Source organism: Neolamprologus multifasciatus, chromosome 3, assembly GCF_963576455.1.
Source record: "Neolamprologus multifasciatus chromosome 3, fNeoMul1.2, whole genome shotgun sequence".
Lineage (NCBI taxonomy): Eukaryota > Metazoa > Chordata > Actinopteri > Cichliformes > Cichlidae > Neolamprologus > Neolamprologus multifasciatus.
In genome coordinates, this window is record NC_140441.1 from 38010059 (window position 1) to 38022392 (window position 12334).

General features: G+C 37.9%; 1 protein-coding gene across 1 annotated transcript in view; it reads right to left on the reverse strand.

Moving 5' to 3' along the window:
- LOC146523034 (uncharacterized) overlaps positions 1-12334 on the reverse strand; it is a 102260-nt gene that overhangs the window by 60105 nt on the left and 29821 nt on the right. The window contains exons 17-22 of the mRNA XM_085154638.1: positions 7329-7403; positions 6160-6252; positions 5035-5127; positions 1798-1872; positions 1374-1463; positions 112-183 (exon numbers count right to left, since the gene is read on the reverse strand). Of these exons, the coding sequence (XP_085010764.1) occupies positions 112-183; positions 1374-1463; positions 1798-1872; positions 5035-5127; positions 6160-6252; positions 7329-7403 (498 nt within the window). The remainder of the gene's footprint in view (positions 1-111; positions 184-1373; positions 1464-1797; positions 1873-5034; positions 5128-6159; positions 6253-7328; positions 7404-12334) is intronic.

Sequence of the window (12334 nt, forward strand, 5' to 3'; positions counted from 1 at the left end):
TCATTTATATTAAATAGTCTGACGGTGGGTAAATATTGATGCGTGCAATTACTCTATTCATAAATAGAGTTGGGTCAGTAAATTCAGAATGTTTATAACAGAAAGACAAACCTGAAGCTGCTTCAGCTTCTCTGCTGTTTCTTTGTCCCGCTCGAGCTGTCTGATGATTTCATCTGTCTTACCCTGAAATGTTATATGAAGAAAGACGGAAGAAATGTTCACATTTAAGACACAATATTAATAACACAATAGGATTTAAATAAATCGATGATTTCACTGTCTGTCTCACCCTGCAGCTGAAATGTTACATGAGGAAAGAGCAGAAGAAAGAAACGATCATGTTTAAGACAATAATATTATTACAATATTAATAACACAATAAGAGTTCAATTAAAGCTGGAAATAAAATCTGTATTATGTAAATATAAGCTGGATAATATAAATTAATATTTGTAAATAACACTAAGGAAATATCTTAGTTTCAATTTAGAGTTTCTAAAACTAAAACCAGCTTTTACTTTTCCCTTACTAATAATATGCACACTGTGGGAATTAAATCATTTTAATATCATGTTTACACACACAGACATCGCATAGATGTATTTCTATGGTAAAGGTGAAACATATTTTGATTTATGCTTGCTTAGCAACTAGTGATGCAGAAGGTGTTAAAGATAAGCATGCCATGAATGAGTCGACAGGAAACATCTGGTGGGTGAGACAGCCATATAGGGCAAAATGTTGTTGAACACGGAAACTTGTTTAAATGTCATTAATTATAACTTATGCCTGTTATATTCTTTATTGACGCGAGAAGGGGCATGAACCCTGACATAATAAAACTATTTTAAAAGTATACTATATATATATTTGAGCGGAGATCTGTGTTGACAATGTAGTGCTGTGTATCTTCCCACATGTGTGTTTAATAAATTGAATAAATGCTTTAATAAAAAGGATATAGAAGAATAAACATGATATAAAAGTTATATAATTCCCACAACACATCAGGTCTGCTGATATTTTTTTAATTAATTATATAAATCTACTGTTCATAAGGTTGGGAAACCTGCAGTCAGCTGAAACTGAAGAAGTTACTTGGATGAGTGACAAAACGTTTCTCCCACTGAAAATGTTACGTCCAGATGAACAGAATCAACCTTTTGGGATTATGCATGCACACTGTTTTTTCTTACATTCTTACATGTATATATCTGGGATTTCTTTTTATAATTGAGATGCTAGGATTTTGATTTATTGATTCATTTATAATGTACAGTCTGATGGTGAGTAAATATTGATGTGTGCAATCATTCTATTCATAAAGAGAGTTGGGTCAGTAAATTCAAAGTGTTTATAATGGAAACACAAACCTCCTGATTTTTTTTCTCCAGCTGCTCCAGTTTCTCTGCTGTTTCTTTCACCTCCTGAAGCTGATAGATGATTTTAGTATTCTCCTTCCACTGCAGGTGAAATGTTACATGAAGAAAGAGCAGAAGGAAGAAATGTTCATGTTTAAGACACAATAATGAAACACGACCAGAGTCACATTAAAGCTGTATTATGTAAATATAAGGGAGCTGATGTAACATGATGCTAACAACATTAAGTGTTGTGGGATGATGTCAACAATCTTGCAGTGGTAGGATTTCAAAGTTGTGTTTGGTTAATGACACACAAACTGCTGATGGACAAAACCGCAGGAATATAAGTGCACAGCTCTGTGATCATTGGGAGGATGACAGCATCACATATGTCCATGTTTACCTCTGTCTGCTGAGAGATGCTTTCACTGACCTTTGAGTCTAGTGTAGGAAATATTTCTATCAGCTTCTGAGTGAATTCATCCTTCTCCCTCTCAGATTTGATCATCTGTCAGAAAAAAAGACAGACATATGTATGTATGTTTCTGCAGCACTTTGTTGATAAAAGTGACAAAATTATTGAAGCTTCACACTGTGAGCAACATGTTTCCAACCATAATCAGTCTGATTGGTGGTTTTCTTTTTTTTAATGATACACACTGTATAGAATAAAATTTCTCTACTTTGTCTAAGAGAAACCAAGATTGCGTCAGTGTGTACGGCCTGCCATCCGACTCTGTTTGTACTAGTGTTTTATTTTTTTTATTTGTCTTAAAAATGCTAACTTTTAGCTTGTTCCACAATTCCTGTCAGGAATATTAAACAAATATGTAAGACTGCTTTCCTTCATTTGCGCAACATCTCTAAAGTTAGAAATATCCTGTCTCTTATTGATGCTGAAAAACTAGTTCATGCATTTATTACTTCCAGGCTGGACTACTGCAATTCATTATTATCAGGATGTCCTAAAAACTCGCTGAAAAGCCTCCATTTAATCCAAAATGCTGCAGCAAGAGTACTGACAGGGACTAGAAAGAGAGAGCAGATTTCTCCTGTTTTGGCTTCCCTTCATTGGCTTCCTGTTAAATCCAGAATTGAATTCAAAATCCTGCTCCTCACATACAAGGTCTTAAATAATCAGGCCCCATCTTATCTTAATGACCTTGTAGTACCATATCACCCTATTAGAGCACTTCGCTCCCGCTCTGCAGGCCTACTTGTTGTTCCTGAGTATTTAAAAGTAGAATGGGAGGGAGAGCCTTCAGTTTTCAGGCCCCTCTTCTGTGGAACCAGCTTCCAGTTTGGATTCGGGAGACAGACACTATCTCTACTTTTAAGATTAGGCTTATAACTTTCCTTTTTGGTAAAGCATATAGTTAGGGCTGGACCAGGTGACCCTGAATCCTTCCTTAGTTATGCTGCAATAGATGTAGGCTGCCGGGGGATTCCCATGATGCATTGAGTTTTTCCTTTCCAGTCACCTTTCTCACTCACTATATGTTAATAGACCTCTCTGTATTGAATCATATCTGTTATTAACCTCTGTCTCTCTTCCACAGCATGTCTTTATCCTGTCTTCCTTCTCTCACCCCAACCGGTCGCAGCAGATGGCCGCCCCTCCCTGAGCCTGGTTCTGCCGGAGGTTTCTTCCTGTTAAAAGGGAGCTTTTCCTTCCCACTGTCGCCAAAGTGCTTGCTCATAGGGGGTCATATGATTGTTGGGTTTTTCTCTGTATCTACTGTACAATATAAAGTGCTTTGAGGCGACTTTTGTTGTGATTTGGCGCTATATAAATAAAATTGAATTGAATTGAAGGATAAGTCTAGTTAGTGCTCGATCGCTAACAAATAAAACTTTCATTGTTAAGGACTTCTTCACTAATCAGGAACTGCATCTAATCCTTGTGGCAGAAGCCTGGCAGGTGAGTCCATCTGTTTTACGGAACCTTTACCTTCAGACTGTGAATATCTTAATTTAAATATCTTTTATTTATTTTTATTTTTTTAAGGATTTTTAAAACAGTTGTTGTGCCAGTCTGTTTTAAACATGCTGTTGTACAGCCTGTATTTAAAAAATGTAATATCAAGTTCTCTTCTCTCCCAAATTTCAGGCCTATTTCAAAGCTTCCTTTTCTATCAAAAATTTTGGGAAAGATTGTATTTGTTCAGCTGCAATCTTTTGTAAATGGACAATGTGCTATTGAGAGGTTTCAGTCTGGTTTAAATCCTCTTCACAGCACTAAAACTACAATTTTAAAAGTTCTTAGTGATCTTTTATTAGCCACTGACTCAGGAGACTCAGCTGTGCTTTTGCTTTTGGATCTGACCGCTGCCTTTGATACTGTTGACCACAGCATCTCCATCTCATGATTGGAGCATTGCAGCATCAAGGTCTTTCCATCAGAGTGGTTCAGGTCTTACCTGTCTGACAGGACTTTCTCTGTGAGCCTTGGAGATTTTAACTCTTCCTCAGCTCCCCTTACTTGTGGTGGCAAATTTTATTATCTATTTATATGCTGCTTCCAGGTCTATTTTTTGGAAAATATAACATGTTACCATTCATATGCCAATGACACTCAGATCTGTCTTCAACTGAACAGAAACTGTTCTGCCCTACCTGAACCCTTACTTCAGTGTCTTGGTGAAGTTAAAGCCTGGATGTCTTCTAACTTCCTTAACTTTAATGAGAACAAAACCAAAGTGATCATTTTTGGACCAAGTTGCAATCCCAGCACCTCTCTTGTTAACCTGCACAGTATTGAGCCTTTTATTAAATTGCATGCCAAAAATGTGGGGGTTATAATTGACAGAAAGTTCGCATTTGAAAAAACAGATTAGCCCTGTTGTACAGCGGTCTTTTGTCAACCTTATATCTATCTCTGAAATCATTTTTATCTTTTAAAAGCTTTGAAAGGAGGATCCATGCTTTTATTACATCCCAGCTGGAGACCAGCTGCAGTTGGTCCAGATGCTGCAGCTCGTCTTCTGACACGAACTAAAAGACTTGAACATATTTCCCCGGTGCTTGACTTCACTTCAGAATTCATTTTAAATTTGATTGTTACAGCTCTTACAGGATACTGTATCTTTACTGAAATAAATGTGCAATATTCTCACTCTTGTCTTTGTTTCTTTACACACTGTTAATCACATCAAATGTAAAAATAAACAGAAGCTTTAAATCTCACCTGCTATTTGATCAGGTGTGTGATAACATCAATATTTAATGTGAAATAAACTCAAATTTCAACAACACAAAATGCTGTCAGTTTAAGTAAAATCTACATTAGACCAAATATTAAGTTCTGATAGATTCTACATATCAAAGTTAGAAAACACTCTGATTTGATGGGAAAAACATTTTCTACTTTACTGAGGAGTTGATTATACAGTGTTTCATCCTCTTTCATCAACATCAAAAAATCACTGTACAGGGAGGAAGGTGACTGTTCATTTACTGAGATCAAAAGCAGCATGTGTAGCTTCTAAATTCGTATTTAAAATATATTTTAGACCTATACATTTAGTTTTATTTATTTATTTATTTATTTATTTATTTATTTATTTAGCTAAACAGTCTGTTAGTGTGTAAATACTGATTTTTACTATTATTTTATTCATAAAGAGAGCTGAGTCAGCAAATTCAGAATATTTATGATGAAAAGACAAACCTGCTGATTTTTGGACTCCAGCTGAAGCTTCAGGATCTCTGCTGCTTGTTCCAACTGCTGGAGCTGATGGATGGTTTCAGTTTTCTCCTCAGACTGCAGGTGAAATGTTACATGAAGAAAGAGCAGAAGGAAGAAATGCTCTCTACTGAGATCAACAGGAGACTTTCCAGATTGAAATCTAAACTGGAAAACTGAAACTTGTTGCTTCTAACATGTGAATGACAATCACATCAAGAACAATCCTTTTACACAGCAGTGAAACACAGCTGACTCCATCAGCCTATGACAGCAGCACCATCACACAAAGCCAACAAATCATGTATGTAAAGTGAAGCAGCAGCGCTTTAGTTTAATGAAAAGCTGAAACAGAACTGATCCTCTACATGATCACAAACACCAGAAGTGAAGTTTCTGCTTTGACTGTCATGGTCCTGAGTCAGTGACACAGTGGTTCGAGGTCTCTGGACTTTATAATGTTTGAATATTCTATATTGGTTTCATTTATATTATACTTTAAGTGTGTTTAGGTTAGAATAATCCCTCCCTCTGTGTTCCCCGTCCTCTTGTGTCTAGTTCTGTTTGTTATTTGTGTCTCAGTCTTGTCTCCATACTTATTTGCCTTTCTGGTCCCCAGTCATGTCTCTCCGTCTCATTTGCACTCAGTGTGTCTCAGTGTGTGTTTATCATGTTTCCCATTTTATTTCAGTCTCCTGTCCTGTGTGCATCATGTCCAGCTGTGTTTCCCGGGTGTCTCCTCTCTGCCCTGATGTCCTCTTGTGTATATGATGTCTGTGTCTCCGTCTATTTCGTGTTGTGAGCTGTCTAGCTGTGTGTCTTGTCTGTTTAGAAAGTTTCTGTAGTAGCATTTCAAAGAGTTAGTTCCCAGTTTATGTTCACGTCACCTGTTTTCTGGGAATTTAGCAATAAAACTATTTCCAGCACAGTTTTGCCTGAGAGTCCACAACTCTGCCTCCCACAGAAAATTTACCATGACATTGATGTTTGGTTGTAGACTGCCTCATTATCATGTATAGATGATATATTTAGACCCTTAGATTTAGATTTGTTTATTTTTTGTTGGACACTTTTATTCTATTCATGAATAGAATAAATGGAAAGACAAACCTCATGAGTTTGGGACTGCAGCTGTTTCTTCAGGCTTTCTGCTGTTTGTTTCACCTGCACGAGCTGTTTGATGTATTCATTATTCTTCTTCCACTGCAGGTGAAATGTTACATGAAGAAAGAGCAGAAACGCTTATGTTTAGGAAACACTAATGAAACACAACCAGAGTCACATTAAAGCTGTATTGTGTAAATATAAGGGAGCTGATGTAGCATGATGTTAACAACATTAAGTGTTTTTATTTATTTTTTACTTATATATAAGGAACCCACAATAAACCCACAAGCTTCCACAATAGTGATTGCTGGTCTTCATGTATTTCATATGATACAATGTGAAAAAATGTGATGTGTTTAACAGTGTTGCTTTCTTTATAAATAAAAAGAAGCCAAATTGTAATTTAGTTTGTACTGGAAGCCAAAAATGTTTATTATCTATTCGATCGTGCATTAATAACATCTTATTTAGAAGGAGCATTTCCTAACCAGCTATGGCCTGTCTCATTTTCTTAATGACAGAGTCTATATGTTGAGACCATGAGGTGGTGATTTATAGTAACACCAATTAGTTTAATCTGGGTGACCTGTTCTTATACTGATCCAGCTATGAAGAATCAGTTATGGACTGTTGACTAAACATAGTCTACTTTCAGTTAACGTTGATTTAGGTTTAGATGAACTAGAATCATGTTATTTTTACTTATCCAGTAAAACACGTTCAGCAAATCTTCTTGTAATATTCTGGTCAATTCTGAATTATCGCTAGCTGAATAAAACATGGTGGAATCATCGAAGTACATTACAAGATGAGATTTGCCCAAGATTTGGCAGATAATTAATGAAAACTGAATAGAGAAGAGGACCGAGGCAGCTGCCTTGGGATGGACCACAGTTCATATCGCAGCTATCTGAGAAATAACCATTATAATAAACCGTTTGGCTTCTTTCAGACAAACCACTTTTCATCCAACACAGAGCAGCTGGTGACCAGTGTTGGGCAAGTTACTTTGAAAAAGTAATTAAGTATAGTTACTAGATTACTTCTACAAAAAAGCTGCTGCAGGCCAAAACTGCAGGAATATAAGTGCACAGCTCTGTGATCATGGGGAGGATGACAGCATCACATATGTCCATGTTTACCTCTGTCTGCTGAGAGATGCTTTCACTGACCTTTGATTCCAGTGTAGGAAATGTTTTCATCAGCCTCTGAATGATATCATCCTTCTCCTTCTCAGAGTTGATCATCTGTCAGAAAGAAAGACAGATGTTGATATGTCTGCAGTGCTTTGTTTATAAAAGTGACAAAATTATTGAAGCTTCACACTGTGAGCAACATGTTTTGTGGTGATCAATGACGGACATTAGACCAACTGTACAAAATTGGATGCAGTTGTTTGCACTAAACCAAAACAACCACCATCTTCCCTCATGCAGCTACCCCACTGGCGCCAGCTGGAGGCCTGCCAAGGTCACACAAATCTCCCCTGATAACAGCACTGCTGTTGGAACTCCTTGTCCTGATCCTTGAAGGCCACCTGGGTCGACTGAAGACTGTTGACTTTCTCTTAACTGGGTGAAGGGACACTTTCTTCACATGTGACAGCCTCTTTTTAAAGGGACCAAAGGGAAGTGGACAAGTGACTCAAAGGCTATTTGACGGAAAGTTGTGGACAATTCCTCGGGTATGACATCATCAATTAAACAGATGAAAGGCCCCACCACCACCAGTTTAAAAATCAAAATAACTAAATATTCATCTGTGGTAGATTTCTACATATATAACTAAGTAAATATTCAGATTTGATGGGAGACTTTTTTTTAAATTTCATTTAACTTGAGTGTACTGTTGGTTTGTAGCTGTAAGTTTTTGAAACAAAGAATGAGTGAAGATTTAATAAAAAAAATATAAACTGTGTTCATAATGAAGAGAAAAACTGTATCCATACAATTGCCATAAGGAGATGTTACTATTTATAAGTGCTTGTACCAACCCTGTTCATGCTGTTCATGCTGTACTCATCCCTTTGCAAAGGTTTGAACTTTCTTTTCATAGATCTCAGAAATCAGTTTTAGGTTTAGATGCTTTTCAACAGAGAAACGTTCTGTAAACACAGCTGGTTTGGGCTGATCGCCAGAGGGTAGATGCATGTTAACAACATTGTGGGCAGCATAAGTGACGACCTACTGGGGATGAATTCACAGTAGACACTAGATGAGATTAAAGTGAACAACATGGGGAGCTTAAAGTCTAAAACAGAAGTATTATATTAACTAGTTCAAATGTCCAGTTTATAAAAACCAAACATGGTGAAATATTGCAGCAATAAAATGTGTGGATAAATTAACATTGGGTGATATCACAGAGCATTTGTGGGCAAATAGTAAATATGATGCGGGGGTAATGAAACATGATAACATGTAAGCATCAGTAAACATTCAAGCCACAAGTAGTGAATGCAGCGATACATGCCATAGCAACTGAAGTTCCACCAGAAAGCAAATATTTCCTGTGGATGAGCTGCCTGATGCATTTTTCATTATGAAAGTTGATCCTAGTCATTTTTCGTTTGTCTTCTCTTTTCAGGGGAAAAACTGTACTGGTTGTGCGATGGGCCCAAACCAGGCCCCCGTGTTTTTTTAAAACTGCACTTAAAGAAAAGCTGTTAGCTTTCATTCCTCTGGAGGATTGACATTTTTGCATTTGTCAGTGATTTTGTGACCTGTTCTCCTTCTAAACATGGCTTCAAGATTGAAACTAAAGCGATATGAAATACTTCGCTGAGGACAATCACAGGGCAGGCCTCTCCAAATTATAATGGGCTTTGAGAAAAATAACTTTTGAAGGACACATGATCACATTAGATGGTAAGTCCCTCTCTCTAAAGACACAGACAAAGCTTTGACTGCTTCAAAACTGACACTACAGATTGCACCTACTTTAGGATGGCCCTATCCTAATAAACCATTTACCCAGACAATGGACAAAAAGGGTGGATTCTTTTTTTATTGCAGGAGCGTGGGGAATGTCAAAGACCAGCAGGCCCTCCTCTACCTGCAAACAGCATCAGCAACAGATGAAAAGGCAGTTCTAGCTTCATATGAGCTCGTGGGCCATTCAGACAGAACTGCTGCCACTTTCCGTTTCACTGATCCTTGTAGAGCGGGGGTGGGGGAACTCCAGGCCTCATGGGTCGTGTCCTGCAGGTTTTAGATGCGTCCTTGATCCAACACAGCTGATTTAAATGGTTAGATTACCTTCTCAACATGTCTTGTTCTCAAGTTCTCTAGAGGTCTGGTAATAAACGAATCATTTGATTCAGGTATGTTGACCCAGGGTGATATCTAAAACCTGCAGGACACCAGCCCTCTAGGCCTAGGGTTCCCCCGCTCCTGTTGTAGAACAAAAACTATGTATTTACTAGCTGCATGTTGGTTATGGTACCACACTGTATTATTGAAAAATGTCACAGTTAAAAGATGTACTGTGTTAAAGCCAGCTTTACTTCTCCCCATGGAAGCAGGCGGTGAAGTGAAGGGACTTTATAGCAGCTGTTTCTGAAATCTGTTCAAACAAACATTCATGGTTCTCTTCTCATTTTCTTAAACTTGACAGTAACAAATCTGAGCTTCTCTCGGTCGGCTCTAAATCAACATTATCCAAAACTAATAGTTTCTTTATTACTATCAATAACTCACCAGCCTTTGTTTCTTCTGTGAAAGGTTTGGGTGTCATCCTCCACAGTACTCTATCTTTCCACACATTAATAATGTCACTCGGTCTGCATATTTTCATTTGCGCAACATTAATCGTCTCCGTCCTTTTCTCACTCCACATGCCACTGTCATTCTTGTTCATAGCCTTGTTACTTCCCGGATTGATTATTGTAATTCACTTCTTTTTGGTCTTACTCAAAAATCCACCGCAAGCTCCAACACGTCCAGAACTCTGCTGCCCGTATTATCACCAGGACCCCTTCTGCCCGCCACATCACTCCTGTCCTGCAGCAGCTTCATTGGCTCACGGTCAAATATCGTATCAATTTCAAAATACTCTTGTACACATTTAAGGCTGTTCATCATCTCTCCCCTCCATATCTGTCTGATCTGGTTCAGATCACCATCCCATCTCGGTGTCTCAGATCTTCTTCTTCTCTTTCTCTCTCTGTCCCCTCTCCCCGTCTTGCCACCATGGGGAGCAGGGTTTTCAGCTTCTCTGCTCCTCGACTCTGGAATTCCCTACCTCCTGATATAAGAAATATCTATTCCTTCTCTCTCTTTAAGTCCCAACTCAAAACTCACTTGTTCAGTAGCTTATCCCACATAACCTCTCCACTCTGCTATGTTAAATTTGTTTTATGTCTTTGTTTTTATGATTGTATAAACTGCTTGCTTTAATGATGCTTTTATTATTCTGCTGTGTACAGTGTCCTTGAGTGTTCTGAAAGGTACTTTCAAATAAAATGTATTATTGTTATTATTAATAACCAGAGATGAGCAGTAATGCGTTACTTGTAACGAGTAAAGTAAGGGATTACTATTGCAAAAACGGTAATTAGATTACCGTTACTTTCCCGTAGGAACGCTGCGTTACTAAAACCATGATTTTTTGCGAGAATGTCTCATGACACTCTCATAAGCGAGTGCGACATTCGTGACAACAGCTGTGCGCAGATTAACAATGGATAATATATCGAGTGCGGGAGAGAGTATGAGCGTGCAGCGTTTAAAGCGTGGAAGTACTGACCTTACTTTGAGTTTGATTCCATAAAAAGTGACAAAAACATTAGCGTCCACTGTGCGTGGGAAGAAAACTTCTTTTTACAGCGAAAAAAACCCCTAAACAAGCACCGAGTGTGCAACGACGTAATGGGAAATTCACAGAGAAACTCGCGGATTCTTCAACTGACCGCTGCGGCACACCTGCACCAGGGTAAACCTCCGCCTACCCTACTCCTGCTTTACAGGTGAAAATAGAGCAAAAGGATCTCTAGTCTTTGATTTTATTTATTTTCTGCTGTGTTTTACTTGCATCTATTTGAAAGACTGAGTGTAAACACAAAAAAATATTTTATTTTATCTGCTGGAATGTGCAGTTAAACAGAATATGAAACCACAGCATTAACATCAAAACTACATTAACATCATACCCTAACACAGATTTACAGGCTGCTGAGAGCAAAATTACCCCAGAGGAGAACTGAGTGTGGGAAACTGCAGGGAAGTATATAAGAGGTGAGGTCTCGATGACCTCAAAACATATTTACACAACCTTTGTTTTCCTTTCCTTTATTCTCCTCATTAAGCTAAATTGACACATGGGAAGGACCATTTATCAAAAGAACGGATGGCACAACAAATACAGCTCCACCAAAAAAGGGATTCCAGATTTACTCGACACACTTTTTGTATTCTTATATGACTTGTGTAACTACCAATCCAGGTATTAAAACTCTACAGGTATTGTGGAGGTTATCGCAATCCTCTAAAAAACTGTATTGCGTTAAAAGCATTGCTCCAGGTTACTGACATGTTCTCAGAATGAGTAAAAGTTTTCCCTTTTAGCATGGCTGCTTCCAGCGTCACCTCAAACTTGGAAAGGCACTTCTAAGTTAAACTAATGTAACAAACCAGGATTTATCCACAGCTTAAATCACTGTCCCCTCACGATAGGTTTAAATGTTCCAAGGACATCTTTGAGGCTGACTCAAAGATGTATATAGACGCCGTAAGTCTTTCTCAAGGGGTACTGATAAGTATAAAGCACGCAATTAAATTACCTCAGGATTTACATCATGGCCGTTCTTTGGAGATGTGATACACAAGCAACAAATTACAGATTTTATAAGCAGCAAAGATTTGAAAATTTCAATAGACATGCACTTAAAGCTGCATGAGAGCAAATTCATGCAACAAGTCTGATGACCTGGCAAAATCGAACAGCACCAAACAGTGTGTGTGTGTTGTTTGGTGATAAATGTTGAAACTTTATTCCTAACAATGCTGCTGATATTGTTTTACAGAAGCACCCACATTAGAAAGATTAGCTGATGGATTTAAAGATGAAGTTTGATAAAGATGTCTGACACCAAATATTTTCCTTAACCCTTTAAGACCTACCATAGAACCAAGTCCGCCAGAGCTTATATTATATTTTTACATGCTGTAGAGCCTGTTCA